General features: G+C 44.9%; 1 protein-coding gene across 3 annotated transcripts in view; it reads right to left on the bottom strand.

The window, feature by feature from the left end:
• Nucleotides 1–10,740: 10,740 nt before the first annotated feature.
• The window catches only part of CASTOR2 (cytosolic arginine sensor for mTORC1 subunit 2), a 256,646-nt gene continuing 246,094 nt past the window's right edge, over nucleotides 10,741–21,292 (bottom strand). For all 3 annotated transcript variants that reach the window (XM_075589965.1, XM_075589962.1, XM_075589963.1), the window contains 3 exons: nucleotides 20,351–20,433; nucleotides 15,948–16,042; nucleotides 10,741–11,602 (listed from right to left, as the gene is read on the bottom strand). In XM_075589965.1, coding sequence (XP_075446080.1) covers nucleotides 11,537–11,602; nucleotides 15,948–16,042; nucleotides 20,351–20,433 — 244 coding nt within the window. In that variant the 3' untranslated portion in view covers nucleotides 10,741–11,536. The remainder of the gene's footprint in view (nucleotides 11,603–15,947; nucleotides 16,043–20,350; nucleotides 20,434–21,292) is intronic.

The raw sequence follows: 21,292 nt of genomic DNA, 5'->3' as shown, positions 1-21,292 counted from the left end.
CCAGCGACGTCACTGCCCCGCCTACAACCACCTACCCCCGGCTCCCTTCGCGCACGCTGGCTCGCCTGCAAGTCCGTGCAATCGCGCTGACTGAAGCAGGCGAGCCTCAGCGTTAGCGCGCCTCCGCTCTCCCCACCCCTCTATGGCCCGGGCCTTAGAATTCCAGGGGAGTCGTTTACCAAACATTGCAGGGGTGTTTTTCTTCCCTCCCTGAAAGCCATTGCCGGGATTTTTATGGATTATTTTCTTGTGAATAATTTGTGGCTTCATTGCTTTTTTTCTCTCTTGATAAGAAGCAGATCTAGAAAGCCCTCTTTATAAGCTACCACAGGCTCTCTTTATTTTCTCTAATAATGTAGTTTGTTTGCATAGAAATCCATTACCTTTCGGATTACCTTACACTGACTTTAGCAATTAGCTTAATGTGGACTGGAAGGCTCACGTTTGCAACTATTCCCCATTCTGTTATAAACTAGGAATACAATGTTCAGCAGCCGTGTTACGGAGGGGCCAGATGGGCTACAATATTGGCATGCAAAGAAGGACAATGGATTATATTATAAGCAGTGCTAAGCTCTCATATGGGGCATAAAGTGGCTTGTTATTAGCACCACTTAGTACATTTGTCCCTCTCATAGGCCAGGCCCGCTGCAAGGGGGGCCGCCGTGCTGCGCTGACAGAAACTCGTGCTCAAGAAAATTGAGATCAGGAGTCGCGACGGAGCGTTAGGCCACGCCCCCCGGCGGTTCAGCCAATGAGGGCGAACCTGCCGGGTGATGTCACGGCCGCACCCTCGTCACTCCCCACCATGTCTTTCCCCCTGCAGCTCTCTGAAGACCGGGGAATTCAGCTGCGCGCGCCGCCAGCCTCACAGGCAACGCAGGCACTGGGGCTTCATTCTTAATTCTCAGTGTCTTAACTTAGCATTTATGCCTATGTTTGAGTTGCTACAGTGGAGTCTGGGAGTGAGTTCTATAAATCTTCAATTTATGAGCATTGGGATAAGGGAAATAACAAATGCATTTTATACTCCAAATATGGATATTTAAATAGGGAGAGCAGCATGTGTCCATGTTACTTTCCATTTAACATTTCTTACGGATACCTTTTCAGGCCTACAGCAAATCATGAAGTGAAGCCAAGCGTCAGTGACACGCACTCAGCAGTTTTGCGTTAATTTGCTAAGTGAACAAGACAGCCTTCAGACATTGGTGGTGCTCTACACACAAGGCACAGCCCTGTCATCTTAGAGATAGGCCCTAAAAGGAATACTAGAGGCAGCTATAGAGCATCTTCTATTGGTTGCCGTAGCCAGGAAAGGCAGAACTTCAGAAACAATGTCTGGGTTTTCAGGGTCTGTTTTACAAGGCCCCTTATTCATTATGCTGTAAAAATGACATCCGCTTGTTCGGGAATATTTAGACTCCATTTATTTGAAATCTTCCCGAGCAAAGGGAGAGTGGCTTCAAAGCATATGAATAGAGCCAATGAGTGTTGGTAATCTGCAGTCATGGTACCAGCAATTGTACTCCATAAATGTAGTCCCACTTATTTTGTAACAAAATAGTTGCCAACTTAAGGGAACAGGCAGGCTTCTAATGCCGCGGGCATGGTCAGCGCTTAGGCGTTGACCCGCGCTCACACTTGGCAGTGAGCCCCTGCAGCCGCAATGAGAGCGGCTTTAGCAGGGGCTCGCGCACGCTTCTGCAGGCGTTCGGAAGCGTAGCCAACAATTTTTTTTAGTTGAAGCCATCACGGGAGCGCAGGACCGGTCACGTGAGTGGTTCGCCCAATGAGGGCGAACCAGCTCCGTGACGTCACTGGCGCGCCCCCCGACACGCACCCGGACGGCGCACGAACTAAGGCCAGGGAAAGCACCCGCTTTCCCTCAGCCTCCGCACGGCTGAAGTCTCTATGGACTCAGCCTAAAAGGAAGGGAGCAACATATTCCTTCATAACACAACCTAGATGACTGGATACAAAAACATGTACATACACTAAACAAACGTTAGTGGTTAAGCATCCTTCTTTTAAAAGCAATTATTTGGATATACAGTGTCCTAATCCAACAATTCTAACTAGCTAAGGTTTCAAGCAATAGTACAGTGTTTTCAACCGGGGTTCCTAGGGAAGTCTTGAGTTCCCCGGACATCCCTAATGGGTTCCCTGCAATTTTCAGATCATTTGAAAATGGTTCCCAATGCAGAATACACAATACATCTGATCTCAGACACTATTAGAGAAGGTTGAGTGTCCATACAATGCATCTGATCTCAGACGCGCTATTAGAGAGGGTTGGGGTTCCGCAGAGTTTCACAACATAATTATAGAGTACCTCAAAAAAAGGTTGGAAACCACAGCAATCATAAAAATCCACTTGAGCTCTGAACATTTTGAACAAGTGACAAGCAGCTAAGGGGAACCATAGTAAAACATCCCTAGCTACATTGCTAGAGACACAACAAATAAAGGTGCTATTGTACCAACAGTGTCTTATTATTAGACTTGCACGAGTATTAAGCATGTATTGATTTGATTGTTTAAGTATATAAGATGTTATAATTATCTAGTGTGAACTCCTTCACATTAGAATTTTATCACCTTGGCACCAAATTACACTGGCGATATGTTTGAAAAGTTAAAAAAATAAATAAAAGGTAATGTATTGCATATTTTTGAGGTAAAAATGCTACACAAATGAATATTTTTTAAATCCAGTTTTCATCATGTACATTAAAAACGATCGATGCATAAAAATCGCACTGTTTGCCATCTCTTTTGCATTCAGCTTTCACCAGATTTTGCTGTAGTACTGGCCAGAACCTGACAGACATCTCACCTCCCTTAAGTATGCAAAGAAGGGCGTCTAACTTTCCGTGCGATCTGCAAACTCGCAACCTAGTGCCCATGAATGTGTCCTTTTGCAAGTTTGCTGCCCCTGCATACTGCACAGTACCAAATCGCTAGAAAAAGGGCGGGATACAAATGTGTGTGAAAATGTCCATTTGCGTCTGGAAATGCACTTATTTGAGTTTAATGAATAGACAATCTTCTGATACCAAGGGGTCTAGCACTATTTAAAGCAGCAGTCCTAATTTCCTTTTTAATTTTATTTAAAAAAAAAAAAAAAAAAAATAGGTTTGAAGCAGGGGGTCTCCAGAGTTGAACGGTGTTAATTTCAGCTCCGGGGACCCCCTGCTTACTAAGATACGTACCTGCGTAGGGGGTGCAGATAGCAGCTCTGGCAGGTTTGTGTGTGGCCAATAGGAAGCTGTGACATCACCCCTTGCGGCTTCCTATTGGCCCGCGTGCCCAGAACCTTTAAACCTCAGGAGCTGCTCCTGGCAGCCACTACAGAGGTAGGTATCTCGGGGAGCATGGGGTCCTCTGAGCTGAAGTGAATGCGGTCCAGCTCCGGAGACCCCCGGCTTACCACCTGTTAAAAGAAAACATGTTCTGCTCCTTTAAGGATTGACAAACGCTTCACCATCTCCTGTGGTTTCTTATTGCCATCATCAGCGCGGCAACCTTTTCCTAAATGTAATGAAAGTTCACATGTCAGAAATAAATAGACCAAGGCCACAGAAGTGGCTCTGTGAACTGAAAGGGTTAAACAGCAGTTGATAATTTACTGAAGCGGCCTCTTGTTTTTCTGCAGACACACGCTGCGCTGAGACAGATGGCACAGAGATATTTCCCAGCGTGACATGTCATAATGAGAGCGACTGTTGTTATTTGGTTCAACAGCTCTGCCGCATCCCGAGATAAGCGAGTGGGTTATTTAACCCCTCTGTACCAAATCACACAGCCCATCACTGCGTTATTATCCGCCCACTACCCATTCACCTCGTCAAGCAGTGCACCGTCTAATTCTATTCTTCCACCCGTCCCCAAAATGTCACGCACAAAATAAAAAAAACAAGACGACGACAGAATTCGGCTTCTTTTTTTTCTCCGAAAGCACAATGGGGTTGAGCAAGCGGTCAGGTTATTCAGCCGACGGTGGGGAAATGTTGCTTATTTGTTGCAATTGACATGATGGAGAGGCACTTTTGCGATTTGGTTTTCGTGCCATCTGTGATTACACGTTTCTACAAGGCTTTTATGCCATCGTGAGAGCAGTGTGCAGCTAGACTGTAGATGGCATTTCATGGTATCGCTTCTCCTATCAGGCAACATTTGCAAGAGTTAACACTGCTCTAGCTATCCAATGGACCTGCCTTTGTAGAAACAGACATAAGTACTGTACATTTTGGAAGTTGGCTATTGCAAAGTGAGTATTGGAAATACTTGATGGCGCATACATGAAAAGGATGATGTCAAGATCTAGGCACACTTGTGTTTCTCAGCTGCAAAAGCACTTCCTAGTCCTGTGACTATACAGTGAGGCTAAATATGTAATGAAAGGATACCTCATACAGTACATCTTCCAGTGGCTACACCTATAGGTATGGTGTACCGTGTCTGAAATACACATTACAGGTAGGTGGTGTGTGTACAACATATACAGTAAAAATCTTAGTACACATAAAAAAAAATTGAAGTATCTGATCATTCAGAAATCCTACACGTTGCAACTGTGTCCAGGAGTCTGATTAAAGATAAAAACACTTCATTTCAAAAGGCGGTATGAGACAGGCACCAATACGAAGAGAATGAACTAATTATTCAGAGAAAGCTCTGCCTTTATTGTGAAATGAGTAATACGTAATTTCTTTCGATGACTCGCGTCTCGTGCAAATTAACAAAAAAGTTGTTTTTTTTCTTTAATAAAGATAACAGGATTTAAAATTGAATTTCACAAATTTGTTTAATAAAATTACAAAGAAAAAAAAAAGGTCTAGACCCCATGCAAGAGGAAGGTTATAGGGATCTATGGCCAGGACTTACCAAGCTATGATAGGAGGAATCTGGGCTTGAGCTGGCGTTAACTGCCAAAGACTTCAGCCAGTTAACGTAGGATTAATCCCCAATACCGCTTAGCGGAGTTTAGTGAATTCCCTCATAGGAGTCAATTTTTCCACTGAATTGATGCCAAAAAAAGGTTCAGCATCAGTTTATCAAGGTGCCTTGCAAATACAAAGGGGGAAAGCAGGGCATCGGAGGGGCGTCCGATCGTTAGCCAGGATGGAAATCGGGCGCAACTTCCTTGATCAGCCGGCCAGGCCCCTTCCATTGTCGCGTCCACATGGAACCCTACCCAACAGCCCTGGTTGTTGGGCTATGATGCTTTTTCAGAAGAGACCGCAGGAACCCAGAGAACCCTCAAATACCCGGGACCCAGGTCAAGACTTCAGTCATGGGAAAGAGGTCAGTGGGCCTTGCCCTGCTAGTATTTAAGGTTTTACAGGTAAGAGTCTATATGAAAATAAAAGACAGATAATCATGACACATATATTATATGTTGCATTAACAAGATCTAGGTTTTATTTTTATTTTCCCCTGGCATCCACAATGTCTTCCAGGTGACATAAACCTCTCTACTGTTGGTGTTAGAACATGATTAACAGGCTCCTTACACTGCTGCTGCAACGGCAAAACACAAATTGTAAATAACTTAAAAGAGCCGGCAACATACGCTTTTATTGCCATAAAATATAGTCCCCTTTGTACCTTAACCATCTCTGCTGCTGGGCAAGCTGACAATATAACACAGACAATGTTCTGCAAGAATAAATGCAGAAGCACACTAGCAATTCTATGTTTTGTGACAACCGAGATGGGCTGACAATTCCCAAAAGCTTTTGTTTTCTACATACATAAAAGCTTTTGTGTCCGTACCTACCATTATCTATGACATATCTGCAAAGCATCCAGCACGGAGATCCACCGAACTGGAGACGGCAACAGAGTTGAGTAAAACAGTCTTCCTAAAAAATAAACATGCCACCCATGGCTCCCTGACCTTGAACAATTCAATAACGCACAGTCCTAGGATTCCACATCAAAGACACAGAAATGCCTCCTGTATGCCACTTTATTTGTGGGTAACACATTCAAAGCCCTGTAATGTCACGGTGGATACCACACCAAAACTACTTCCTTCATGATACTTTGGCCCAGATTTACTAAAAGGTGCTAAGACTTGAGGCACATTCAGGAGTCTAGGAAATCTGTCTATACCTTTTGATGCCAAACAGAACACTGCAGTGGCCTTGACATGACCCATAATCTACTATATATTTCTGAAAGCATTGTATGTATGTATGTTTCACTGTGTTCCCTGTCCCTAGCGGCAATCTTATTGGTCCTTTGGCCCGCCCGCCCCCGCACAGCTCTCATTGGCCTCTCACACTCACACCACCCCCTTGGCCCGCCCCCACACCTCTCATTGGCCTGAGGCGGAGTGACGGGCCAAAGGTCCAAAAAAAAAACACACACACACCTCTCTCGCTGTCCTCTCCCCCCCATCACACTCACCTCCCCCCCTCCCCGGTGCTCCACTCACCTCCCCGCCTCCCCTCTGCTCACCTCCCTCCCGCTCCACTCACCTCCCTCCCGCTCACCTCCCTCCCGCTCCACTCACCTCCCTTCACCTCCCGCTCCACTCACCTCCCTCCCGCTCCACTCCACTCACCTCCCTCCCGCTCCACTCACCTCCCTCCCAGGCGCGGGGACAGGCAGTGGGCAGGGAAGCCTGCCGCTGCCACGCAGCACCTAAGATGGCGGCGGATGGAAGGACCCCCTTCCTCCCTCGCGGACTAAGTAACATGGCGGCGGCCGGAAGGAGAGGTCCCGCTCCACTCACCTCCCTCCTGCTCCACTCCCTCCCGCTCCACTCCCTCCCGCTCCACTCACCTCCCTCCCCGGCGCGGGGACAGGCAGTGGGCAGGGCAGCCTGCCGCTGCCACGCGGCACCTAAGATGGTGGTGGACGGAAGGACCCCCTTCCTCCCTCGCGGACTAAGTAACATGGCGGCGGCTGGAAGGAGAGGTGACGTGTGTGTGTGTGTGTCACTGTGTGTGTGTGACACTGTGTGTGTGTGACACTGTGTGTGTGTGTGTGTGTGTGACACTTTGTGTGTGTGTGTTACAGTGTGTGTGTGTGTGTGTGTGGGGGGGGGACACAGTGTGTGTGCCCCCCCCTCCTGTCCACTCTCCTCCCCCTCCTGTCCACTGTCCCCCCCCTCCTGTCCACTGTCCCCCCCTCCTGTCCATTGTCCCCCCCTCCTGTCCACTGTCCCCCCCTCCTGTCCAGTCCCCCGCCCCCCCCTCATGTCCACTGCCCCCCTCCTGTCCACTACCCCCCCTCCTGTCCACTACCCCCCCTCCTGTCCACTGTCCCCGTCCCCTCCGGTCCACTGTCCCCGTCCCTCCCCTCCTCCTGTCCACTGTCCCTCCCCCCACCTTTTCCTAGCGGCAAATTTAACTCACGGGCAACGCCGGGTCTCTAAGCTAGTTAATAATACACCCAGAACACCAAAACTCATTCTCTATACTACTTGACCCATGAATGAGACGGCGCTTCTATGACGCTGCCTCTATTGCGAATATACCTGGAGTATTTCTTTATACACTACTTTACCCCTGGACACCACGCACAGAAATAGGCAGAGATAGCACACCGAGAGCGCTGCAGTTTACTATATCACCTAAACAGGACATCCTACACCTACAAATCATATCGTCACAACACTGGAATTCTCCCTCTGAAACTTGATGCATGGCTAATATACTATGTCCCTGCACATCATATCCAAATGGCTTCCTTATATCATTTCAACCATATTTCTAAAAAGGGTTAATAAGCTATGGCCCAGATTTACTATACTGAACTAAGCCTTCCCCTTTGCACTGTTTAATAAATCTTGGTCTATGGGGGGTGTTTTCATTAGACTGCATTAGTGCCCTGATCGGCACTATCGCACGGAAACGGCCATTGACTTTGAAGCGGCAATCCTAGCTGTTCATTTTTCAGAGTTTTTTTTTTTTCCATTTGTTTTTGACAGCATGGGAGCCAGGGGCTCCTCGGGAGCTGAACTGTGCTAGTTTCATCTCTGGGGTTCCTCAGATACTTATTGGTGTTTGGTATTTATTCATGGTTTTAAAAAAACTGTTCCCAAGGGAAACAAAATGGCTGTCCAACCTTGTGAGGAAAAACCACCTACAGTTCAGCATCCTGTAACAAACACATTCTGCATCAATAGATGGCTTGAGTGCAATGTTTACAAATATAAAAGCGATCAGGTTTCCCCCCCCCCCCCCCCATTTCATTCAGGTTCCATAAAGTTGCTGCCAGATTCAAGTAATCCCCTATTTCATGGTCCTTCAAGGCCGTGGCATTTAACGAGGAAGACAAGCTGCTTGCTGGGACACAAATGTAACAGTTACCGTTCCTCTGGTATCTCCCACACAAACCTTCCCAAGAGCAGGTTTCAGCACAGCAAAATATGCTGCCCTGAAATGTCATGGATCAGGGGTTGCCAACTCGAGTCCTCAGGGGCCACCAACAGGTCAGGTTTTCAGGATATCCCAGCTTCAGCAGAGGTGGTGCAGTCGCCAACTGAGCCACTGATTGAGCCACCTGTGTTGAAGCAGGGATATCCTCAAAACCTGACCTGTTGGCGGCCCTTGAGGACTGGAGTTGACCACTCCTGTCATGGCTCCATGTACATCTATGGACATTTAATTGTATCTTAGAAATATGTTATTCAAGGCATGCTCTGTGCTACCAGTGCATATTGCATAATTATAATAAAGAGGAGGGAGAGGGGGTCAGATCGCCAAATAAACATTTCATTATTATCTATGAAAACCTCTCTGTACTGTGCAACATTAATCCACAACGGTAGTTGTGTCAAGGCACAACGTTTAAGAGTTGGCATCATCTTGGCGAGTTTCTAGTGCTCTTAGAAAATCCAGCTGGCAGCTACTCAAACATATATGAACTACAGAAACATCAATAAAGGGAAATATAAAAATACTTAGTTAATAGCCATCATCCTCAATTATGAAACCAGGGAAAATCTGAGAAAGGTTCCTCTGGGGAAAGAAAAATATATATTGAAAATCATTAGCATTTCAGTAGTTCCCCTCTCCATTTAACTCTGCCCGTGCAAGCAAAGCCTTCAGCCCCACCTGGCGAGGAAGCTGTAGTTTAGAAAACGCGAGGACTCCTTAAATGCAAACATCCCAAATCTATTAGAGACCATGCAAAAGTATGTGCAACATTTAAGGTGTGATTGTATGAAATATATATATATATATATAAAAAAAAAAAATATATATATATATATAACCTGTAGAAACATCATATGAACATCTGCCAAAGAGCATCTCGCTGCTTCAAACGGTCCCACTTAAAGCTCGTATTTGCACATTACTTTATCCAGTATTTACTTTTATTGTTGTGTCGGTAAAACCGAAACCCTGACGCAACTAAATCCAGGTCAATAGCGTGATAATGATCTAATTGTATATTCCCTTTTACTGCTCTAGTAATTTTGGTATGAGAGAGAGCATGAGCTGAAAAAAAACATCCATGGTCATTATCATACTTCTAACCTGGAGTGAACTCGTGGGTATTAAGAATTTCATACATGCTTCTGGGTTAAACTTTGACAGTGAACTTCTTGAATTTTTATAAGATTTTTAACAGAAATATGTCTTTATCTTTAAGTCACTTATTGGTTTAAGCAAACTTCTAACCAGGAGAATACAACTCAAGTCTTAATTAGATGGTTCAAAATAATTTTTAATTAAAATATCACCTTTCATTTGTATCCTAATACTGATCTAAAATTTTTTTTTACATGGTCTCATATTCATGGCCACCATTGTGAATTTTGCATTATAATTCTGCTAAATGTATTATATGGCTTTTGTGCTCTTCCAGTAAAATACCAATTTAATCTAATAAAAGATTATTATAACGTGTAGTTAAAGTGTAGGGGCTGCATATGAACCCGTTGAAAATGTACTTTGAGTAAAGCTTATCAACATGTGAATTGTCCGTGACTTGTTGTGGTTCACAGAAAATTGCCATTACTCCTCTTCAACACATGGCCCACAGCACAATGCTAAGCAATGGTTTTCTGGGCCATATGGCAGCAAAAAGGCCAAATTAATAGACCTGTGAGCAGCAACATTCTAAAGTGCCTCCATTCTTCCATCTGTCCACCAATCGGGATTGCTCAGAACCCCCGAGAAAGCCCAGGAGAAACGCGTTGGGTGATATTCCTTCCCTCCTTTACTTTACTCTCCCAGTATTTATTTTGTACATTTCTTTCGTTTGTCATTAAAGTTTATTTTATACCTAGAGCTCTTATCCTTGTTTTTTGCTTATACGGCAGTCATTGTTGGGCAGTTTGACATAAGCACAGGTCATTTATTATTATTTTTATTTTATTCCTGTGGCCCCTTTTCCTTCATCTTATTCGTACTTATGCTAAGTACTGTGGAAGTGAGATGAAAATGTAGCATGTCAAAGCCGGACCTTAGGTGCAGGAGCCCTTGTATATACTGGGCTCAGGTTCTCAAGATATCTAAGGGCAATTCCATATACTCTGCGTCTTAACTTGAAATTACCAAATGAGTGGTACAGCAGCTTTAATGAAGATGTTTACACAAGATTAAATAAAGGCTTTTATACAGCATACCAAATCCCAGTCTGTACTTGTTGCAGTGTAACAGTGCGTAGGACAGTAAAAGTTCTGGTTGATGAATCTGAAAAGTTGAAATACCAAGCTGGAAATTAAAATGATGAACCCTTAATAAGCAGCAGTTCTGTCTCCTTCCGGAATTAAAATCAATCAGCTTCTTTATTTTTGTAACAAGATGCATTTTTTTGGCCTTAGAGACAGCATTTAGAGCAAGGCAAAGAAGAGTAAACCAACACAGTTCACCACTCAAAGAAAAAGAAGGGGTAAGCAGGGTCAAGGTGCAGAGAACTATACAAAGCTGCTAAGACGCCCTCTTTCATCTCAACATGAAGACTGCACTGAAACCAACTTACACGGGTGAATATGTTTCAATCAACACCTTCAATCCTTTTAAGAACCAGGAGGAGCCTGCAAAAGGTTGTGAGCCTCTCCAGAACAGACACAGCTAAGAAGCAAAAGAAGATCTATTCAAATATGCAGAACTAGTTGTTGTATTACAATCTTTATGTAGTCTGATGCCATTCGAATGGTTAGTACAGTGCAATATCTTTTACCTCTGTGCGACGTTCATTCATTTTATCTTGCAATGCTTTCCACAATGACATTACAGAAACTCTCACACATCTGTAAGATGTAGATCATTTATCTACAGCCAGTGACCACTCCAGGCTTCACTGCATCTCGGTAACATCTCAATGCGACTGTGCAAATACATTTCTTTCTTTTTTTTATATATACCAAGTTAGCAGGAAGGCTACAGATCACTTTGGAAACTAACATAAGGAAATGTATGTGAATAAAAGAAAACAAAACTTGCTGGAGCTATTTCTGCCCGTCTCCACTTCAGTATCTCTCATCCTTCATGGCACATCTCGAGATTCAGCTTCTCATGAAATACTGCGCAGATAATGAAAATGGAGTCAACCAAAAAGATTTCTAATGTTTTTCTGCTTGACTGACTTGGAGAGCGTTGATTACACCATTGATGTTTTCCTCGGGTACCTGCAGGAACCAAACAGAATATTAAAAACTTGGCAATGTCTCTTGTTCAGAGATGCTGAGGAAAACAAATTTGATGCACTAATCAATGGTTTCTTATTACCAATACAGTATTGTTTAGTACAAATCACTGTAAACTACACAGACGTGACCACAGATAACAGCGCAGGAACAGAGGATACTTCTGTATTAAAAGAAACATATGGATATTTCCCATTTGCATGTAACCAACTCCTACTTCCCACCTCCTTCCCATTTTGCATCAAATCATTGTAATCTTTCATTTTTGTTCTACTATTTATTGCCTACCACACATTGCGAAAAATGTTGGCGCGTTATAAATAAATGAGAATACCACTGTAAATATAATAACATAATAATATCATTGCTTTCAAGGATCATTTGAGTGCAGGAAATATGCAACGAGGCCTCATGTTGACACTTGACTTAACAAGATGATGACATCAGTGACAATTTAATGACACTGCAGGAAGCTTTACAGGGATTCACTCAAAGTAATTAAGAAGATAAATTGTTCTTAAGGGAAAAAATGCAATTTTTTTTATATTACATTAGTTTCAGTGTTTACATTTTTTGGTCTACACATATGCATGTGTACGAATATTAAGATGGCTGACTCTTTTGTTTGAGATACTGCATGTGAAGTGGTTATAGACCCGAAAGGCTGGCCTCTACTTATATTTTAAAGGCCTAATTTTGTACCGGCTTCAACTAAATAATGCAAGATAAGTATTTTCGGAGTCATACGCAATTAAAAAAAAGTGATATTTTTCGGCCTCTGGCAGGGAAAGCATAGGTCCCCATTGACTTCAACTTTGGAGTCTGCCAGCCTGCAAACATCATGTGACCTCCTTCTTTTAAGACTAAATGCAACAATGTAAGAACAGGTTTTATAAATCACTGTGCCAACAAGATTCCTAGAAAGCGACCATCAGTGTCACATATTTCCTTCTGATGTTCCCTGAAGGGTCTGAACTCTAGGGGCCCCAGTGGCAGATTTCCCCTTAGGCCCAGGCCCAAGGCGGCAGGATTTGGAGTTGGCGTGCCTGCTTGCCGCTCGCACATGCATGATCGGTGGTTTCCGCTTGTGTGCATGCACGAGTGGCGCCGGCTGCTTCTGTGCAAGCGCGGGTGGCAATGTGATGTCATGTTGCCATGGCAATGGGACGGTGCGGTGCTAGAACAGAAGGGCGGCATCAGGTAAGTGCTTAAGGGCGCCATTTTAAATTCACCACTGTTCAGGGAACTTCAAGCTCATTTTGCTCCTCTTCTAGTGAGTGACTGCGTTCACCACTCCACCTCCATTCACACTGGGGCTGGTCGCCAACATGGGATTGATACCACAAATGATCCAGTCGTGAACCTGGAAAACTGGCAGCACTACGGGCTCTTCTGGTAGTTAATTAAAGAAGCATCAACTCTTAATGAACATATTCAGTCTCTACCCAGTAACTTCTGTATTTTTCGTGTGCAGTTTTAGTCCAAATAAACTGCGTTCTGCAGAATAAATAAAAACAGCGGAGATTTCCTCCACAGAAAATGATGGAGGAAATCAATGTCCTGATTTCCGCGAATTCCAAGGAGAAACTTTTAAAAGCAAAATATTTGTTAGCATGTCTCACGTAGCCCAAATTGAACTCATGACAGTGACATCTTTAAATGGGATGAAAAAAGAATAACCAATATAAGTTCTTTTGAATCATATTTGAAAGAATGAAAAGGTCTCGCTGTTTTCATTTGCAAGCGGGACTCTAAGGTGGGATATTTATTCAAATCTATCTCTATCTATATTTATTCATATCTATCTCACGGAAACACTCACTGATTTCAATGGCGTTTCCGTGTGGTAGTGCCCCAATCGGCACTGTTGCAGAAAAAGAAATAACCCCTTAAGTGTGGGGATGATTAAAGAGAAAGATAGAAAGAGAGAGAGAGAGAGAGCTGGGGTGCAGTTAAAATATTATGTGACGTAACGCGTAGGGTTGGTGACGTCATCGCGCTGATGGTGTGTCTACACTGAGTCCTGGGCGTCCCTGCGATCTTACTAGCTGCATTTTCAAGCGCTGGCAACTATCCTATGCAGGAGCAGAGGACGTGGAGGCACTGATTGATTCAGTCTCCTGGCGCCAACTTGTGAAAGGAGTTGGTGGTGGCTACAAGCTGTGCAGATGTACCTTACCTACCTGGGACCCTCTCACCCCCGCAGATGACTACACACAGAGATTTCTCTCCCACGTATGGTTGCTTTTTTTTTAATCCTGTATGTGCATTTCCTTTGGGCTGCAGTTTTTTTTAATAAATGTACTCTTTTGTTTAATCAGTTACATGCTATGGAGCTTGCGCTTCTGTTTGTTTTTTGTTCACAGATATATCTATAGATATATATATATATAGATATATCTGTATATCTATATATATATATATATATCTATATATATATCTGTTTGCAATATGTACAATAGAGGACTGCGCTATTGTGTGAATTGCCAGAAATTAATGGTATAATTAAATGTTAAATAAATATAAATTAATGAAAATATGTATTTGATAAAATATATGATGGATAAATACCAAAAATGCATAAAAATCAATGTCTAATAAACAAACAACTCAAAAATAAAAATATAAATAAAATACGTGGTGCTGTGAACCTTCCTTTGTCTGCTCAATGCAGATAGTCCTAGAGAGTCCAAACAAATATGTCCAGTATTTGGGGAGTAAATGTAGCACTAACAGTGCACACCTTCCCTACGCGTTTCATCAGATGGACTGACTTCTTCAGGGGATGGGCTCTGGGTGTGTAGTATGGCATATATATACACCCACGTTATGGTGGGTAAAAAAAGTGACAAACCCCCTCCACAGCAAAGCATTAGCAAATGGAAATGTTAATGTATGCTCATTTGCATGTCTTAGACAGGTCTGCAATCCCGCCTTTCACCATTATCACCAAGCACTTCCACTGCAGCAAGGGATTCTGGGAAATGACATGCGCATACAGTAATATTTTTATTTGCTATATGCTTTGCTGTGGAGGGTTTTTGTCACTTTTTTTTGAGCATACAGTAATATTTCAATTTGATACATATATATATATATATATATATATATATATATATATATATATATATATATATATATATACAGTATATATATATATATATATATATATATATATATATATATATATATATATACATACAGTATGAGAAAGAATGAATGAAAAAAGAAAGAGAAAAAAGAAATATATTTGCAAGCACAGCAAAACTAACATCCTAATCCAAGCCATCCCCAAACACAGCCAAACGGATACAATACACAATTAAACTGCTGATGTTACTGCAGTGAAAGATCGGTAGCCAAGTTTTGGGTATCTGACAGAAAGGGGACTGGTCTGAAGAAGAAAAAAAAAAGAAAAAAGAAGAAGAGATAAATAAAGACAACCCTTGGGCCTTCCGCTCAGTTTCCTTCCTATCTGATGCTTCTGAAACTACTATTATGCACAAGATAAATTGAGGAACAAAAGGAAATTGGGAACTGTGAGATATCAGGCTATATGAATTTGAAAGATTAATTAAATTGGATGGTACCATCCAGATGAAGGTGATCAGAAATAATAAAAAGCAATACTGAGCTTGAGCGCACATTACTAACTATCCTCTACTTAGACAATTGAGACTACAGGAAGAAGACACAGTATGACGTCTTATCCCAACTACCAACACCTAATACACTCAAATCTAATCCACAATCAGACAGAGAAAACCCTTCTGTAGGGAACAAATGATCTATTACATGAACTTTGGGTGGCTGCAACAATATGCATATTCACAATATTTTAGAAGGGGGAAGATATCATCTGCCATAAACATTTTTATATGTAAATTGAAGACGCATAATGATGGGATATAGGGCTTTTAATGCAATTTTCCTCGCGTTTTTCTTCTGTGGGCTGCTACAAATGTAGGGCAACTGATGCTTGAGACCGACACCAGCGTAAAGAAGATTGCATGTAATAAGGTTATAAATCAACTGTGAATGAGACGTGCCCTGACAATAATTACATGTGACCCTTTGGAATATTCCCTATAAATACACCATTAAAAGAAAAATCAGTGAATGGATGAGAGCAGCCAGTGTTTGGGCACGGGGCAGCCTTTGTTTAAGATTTGCACCATGTCTGGTAACTGGAATATGACTCAGTCTAGGTTCTTCACTTCACACTACATCAGATCACATGCAGCACAGCTGTACTAGCAAATCTAGGCTGGAAACTTCCCTTCCATTACAGGGAGCTTTCCCATGGCTCTGCAGATATCAAACTTACCAGTGCATGATCAAACTTAAAAGTACTGATGTAGTAGGCCGGGATATCAGCAGCAGCTAGAGGTTCTGAGATCTGGGCAACTATTCCACATTCATCTACACAAAAGAAACAACATTACTGTGTCAGAGGTGCAATGGTAGTGTCTTAAGATGCCTCATTAACCATTGGAGGTGTTGCAGGCTGCTCTGGTAGCCAATGAGGTTAAAGGTTTAGTCTTAGTCTACTCATATCTTTATTGATGGCATTACTGTATCCTCAACTACTCCATTGTATAGCTGGTGTAACATCTGCTGATAGCAGTGCTTTTATTTGTATACATAAGGCTTTGGTCCCGCTGCGGCTGGCGGCGCGCGCGGCCGCGGGCCAACAGCTCCTTACCTCCGGTCTGGATGTCCCCGCTGGCTCCTTCCGGCGTGACTGACTGCGTGCTGGGAAGTGTCAGCCAGCCAGAGCTACAAGGAGCTTGTGGTTTCGGCGAGTGCTGCGTCACGTGACACGCAAGAGAACAAATCACGGATTGGATCCCAGCAGTCAATCCGATTTCCCCCCCCTGCTCCGATCCCCCCCTGCTCCGATTCCCCCCTCTGCTCCGATCCCCCCCCGTTCCGATTCCCCCCTCTGCTCCGATCCCCCCGTTCTGATTCCCTCTTTGCTCGATCCCCCTGTTCCGATCCCCCCCTCCCGTTGTGTGTAAGTGCCTGTGTGTGTGTGAGAGAGTGCCTCTGTGTGTGTGTGTGTGTGTGTGTGTGTGTGTGTGAGAGAGTGCGTGTGTGTGTGTGTGTGTGTGTGAGAGAGTGCGTGTGTGTGTGTGTGTGTGAGAAAGTGCCTGTGTGTTTGTGTGTGTGTGTGTGTGTGAGAGTGCCTGTGTGTGTGTGTGTGTGAGAGTGCCTGTGTGTTTGTGTGTGTGTGAGAGAGTGCGTGTGAGAGTGTGTGTGTGTGTGTGTGTGTGTGTGTGTGTGTGTGTGTGTGTGTGTAAGTGCGTGTGTAAGTGCGTGTGTGTGTGAGAGAGAAAGTGCCTGTGTGTGTGAGAGGGGCTGAGGGGCTGAGGGGCTGTCTGCAGTGCTGCGTGATGGTCCCGCCCCCTCACGTCATGACCGCACCCCCCACCCGTTTTGGCCACGCCCCCCCCCCCGCGCCGGAAAAATGTCACTGCAGACCACAGATCGCGGTGCAGTGAATTGCACGTGCCGCCGCCAAGCAAGGCGGCCGTGTGCAGCGGGGCCTTAGCCTAAGACAGATAAGTTGATGGTAACAGGCATCCATTGAGTTCTCTCACCGACTATACTTTCTGTAAGTCAGTGATGTCCATGAATGTGTGCAGAAAGATTTCTACATATGCACACTGAGTTCCCCACACCTACCTTGCATATCCAGTCTATTTTCTGCATGCTAAAACCTCACATCAGAGCAGCAACAGGTCCAAAGTGCAAACTTTCTCAGGATGTTACATGGAAAAACAGAAAAGATATAGTGCAAAAACATTTAGGCCAAAAATGGGGATTGGCCCAAAAACTTCAAAAATCAAATTTCCACTCACGTGGTCTATGGGAATATTAAAACGTTTTCCAATGGGCTCCACCTCTGCTGCACGCTGAGATAGGAGGACGAGTGAGCTGGTACCTGCTGCACGCTGAGATAGGAGGACGAGTGAGCTGGTACCTGCTGCACGCTGAGATAGGAGGACGAGTGAGCTGGTACCTGCTGCACGCTGAGATAGGAGGACGAGTGAGCTGGTACCTGCTGCACGCTGAGATAGGAGGACGAGTGAGCTGGTACCTGCTGCACGCTGAGATAGGAGGACGAGTGAGCTGGTACCTGCTGCACGCTGAGATAGGAGGACGAGTGAGCTGGTACCTGCTGCACGCTGAGATAGGAGGACGAGTGAGCTGGTACCTGCTGCACGCTGAGATAGGAGGACGAGTGAGCTGGTACCTGCTGCACGCTGAGATAGGAGGACGAGTGAGCTGGTACCTGCTGCACGCTGAGATAGGAGGACGAGTGAGCTGGTACCTGCTGCACGCTGAGATAGGAGAACGAGTGAGCTGGTACCTGCTGCACGCTGAGATAGGAGGACGAGTGAGCTGGTACCTGCTGCACGCTGAGATAGGAGGACGAGTGAGCTGGTACCTGCTGCACGCTGAGATAGGAGGACGAGTGAGCTGGTACCTGCTGCACGCTAAGATAGGAGGACGAGTGAGCTAGTACCTGCTGCACGCTGAGATAGGAGGACGAGTGAGCTAGTACCTGCTGCACGCTGAGATAGGAGGACGAGTGAGCTGGAACCTGCTGCACGCTGAGATAGGAGGACGAGTGAGCTGGTACCTGCTGCACGCTGAGATAGGAGGACGAGTGAGCTGGTACCTGCTGCACGCTGAGATAGGAGGACGAGTGAGCTGGTACCTGCTGCACGCTGAGATAGGAGGACGAGTGAGCTGGTACCTGCTGCACGCTGAGATAGGAGGACAAGTGAGCTGGTACCTGCTGCACGCTGAGATAGGAGGACGAGTGAGCTGGTACCTGCTGCACGCTGAGATAGGAGGACGAGTGAGCTAGTACCTGCTGCACGCTGAGATAGGAGGACGAGTGAGCTGGTACCTGCTGCAGCGGAACCCACGGACAGACAGGCTTCAGACCCTGGGTTGTTTATATCAGGGTGCGCAAACCTCTTGCGCTGCGCCCCCCCCTGCCTGCTCTTCTCACGATCGCGCCCCCCTTTCCTTCAATGGAGCATCAAATTTCGCTGCAGGATCATGTGACCCACGGCGTCATTTGAAATAACGTCTCCATGGTAACGGGCGTCATTTGATGCGGCGTTGCCACGTAGACGCGTGGTCAGGAATCGGTAAGTAAATTTACAGAGGCCTCTGTAACCGTGCCCCCCCCCCCAATAAAGTCTCGCGCCCCCCCCCCCCCCGTTTGGGCACCGCTTGTCTATATGCTTTTCATCCCTTGGGAGCATTCGAGTGCCTTTCCACTGTTCATTTATACTGTATCTCACGTTCATATGCAGGAGATCCTGCCCTGCACCCATACAAAGATAAAGATTCTGTTGGAGTCCACTTTGTGTTGGAAAACGCTTTAAGGGAGCAATCCAAGCAATATCTTACGTGTGTTATTTTAAATAAAATTAGATAATACTACATTTTTATTTTAAAATTGTTCTCTTAATGCCATTTTTTATGAGTTTTAACATACTGAGCATCCTTGGATTTCTATAGCAGGTCATTTAGCACATCTCCCCAGCAGTGCGAGATCTTTGCAACACTTTCCTGTTTGTGATCATTTGTTGCCAATATTTCCAACAAGTTTGAGCTGCAAACTGTAACGATAGATAATGTTTCCTTAGTAATATAAAAATACATTGTAGCTGCTGAGTTACGCTGACGGAAGGATTGAAACTGAGAGGCAGTTATTTAGTGATCCCTGGGAAGCAGGATCTTTGCTGATCGATCGCGGGAGAACCAGTCGGTCGGCAGTTTAGGTCATTAATTTTCAATAAAAGGTAATCAAAGGCTGCATATTAAAACAAAAATAATTTTAAAAAAAATGAAGCTGTTTAAATTGCCTCTAATTTTCCCATAGACCACGTGAGTGGGAATTTTATAGTTTTTGGACCATTCCCCATTTTTGACCTAAATGCTTTTGCACATGTAACGTCCTGGGAAAGTTTGTGTGTGTTCCATTTTTTGTAAAACCTCACATCCCGTACTGCAGGAGTGCGCAAACTTTTCAGTCTGCGCGCACCTACTTGCTCTGCCCCCTCCCTTACCTTGTCTCCGGCGTCAAATGAAACGTTGCCGTCACGTGAACCCGCGGCCATGGCGACACGACAACTTACAAAGGCCTCGTGCAGTCCCCCGGCATTTCATTTAAATGCCTTCGGAAAGAGCGCGGGGCCTCTGTAAGCGCCGCATCCCCCCCCGTAGAAAAGCAAATCCCTGTCCTACTGTACCATGACAAGTCCACCACAATTGTTGTGCGCCTATTTGCTTAGACATCTCTTGCCCCCTCCTATCTTCTTTGCAACCTTAGTTCAGCTAAATAATAATGACACAATTAACACACTGAGCGTACAAAACAAGTTATTTGATTTAGAAATCAGGATGACTCTTCAACATCAAAACAACACAACAATTATATTGGATTATCACAGAGAGCTGTCACTGTGCAACAAGAGTTTTTAAAAAGTCGAAATCGGCTATTATTACTACTTCAAAACACTACTATTGTGACAGGGCAATGCAGAAGCAGGTGTGCCCTAACAATGGCATAACAATGAGGAGTTACCTGATGACAGCAGCTATGACTGTAGTCAGGCAGTGACTGGTAACTGTTAACATAATTATAGCCCACTGATTGAACATTGAAAGTTTAAGTGCAAACAGCAGTTTGTAGATACATACCAAATCCAAGAGGTTGCCCACCAATACGAACCATCTTCCAGAGTTCTCCTGACGCGCTTGTAAACAGCAAATTATTAGGGAACCTAAACACAAAAAAACAAACTTACAATGGCAAGAAAAGAGCACTTGATTCTGTTTAACTCAAGTGAAGACCAAATTTAAAATGCATATGGGAAAGCCAAGAGACTTATTCTTCTGCTGATTACAACAGTATCAAAAGGGACAATTAACTATCTCCTTAATAGAGATGTGCAAAACTTTTGCCAGGGTTTGCAAACCTGACGAATTCTGCCATTTTTGGGGGGAACATATTTGCATAAAATCAGCACGCTTTGTCTAAAAATTCACTAAGGCTAAGGCCCCGCTCCCTCAGTCAGCGCGCCCGCACTGCAGACAGGCGCTGACAGACACAGACCGCGATATGCGGTCTGTAGTGAGCCGGGAGCCGGAGGGGGGCGTGGTTTGAGCAGAGGGACCCGCTACTCCCCCCCCCCTCCCTCCACGGGCTCGGGCTGCAGGAGGGAGCTGCTGCGGGCTGCTGTAAGGTAAGCAGCTCCCTCCCCCTTCTGCCACAAACGACACACACACACACACACACACTACCTTGTGTAGGAAGCTGCCTGATGACAGCTCCCGCTCCCGCCCCCGCCGCTGATTGGCTCATCAGCGCACCACGTGACACGTCACCGCTCGGGATCACAATTTTCTTGCATCCCCTGGCGGCTGACGCGTCACAGCGCGTAGTGAGCCAGCAGCGAGGGAGGACTGGGACCTGCTCGGGAGGATTCCCCTGCTGGTGGGGAACGCTCAAGCGGCCGCTCGCGCCGCCGGTCCCAGCCCTAAGCATTCAAAGTCAATGATAAGGGCCAGCATGGTCACCTGGCCCTTTATAAACTGCCCCTTCATTAACCCTGCCGGTGCTGTAACGCTGTGTAATACGGC

This window comes from Ascaphus truei, chromosome 3, assembly GCF_040206685.1.
Source record: "Ascaphus truei isolate aAscTru1 chromosome 3, aAscTru1.hap1, whole genome shotgun sequence".
In the NCBI taxonomy this organism is placed as follows: domain Eukaryota; kingdom Metazoa; phylum Chordata; class Amphibia; order Anura; family Ascaphidae; genus Ascaphus; species Ascaphus truei.
Note: the sequence above shows the minus strand (reverse complement) of the source record. Positions and strands in the feature narration are given on the sequence as shown.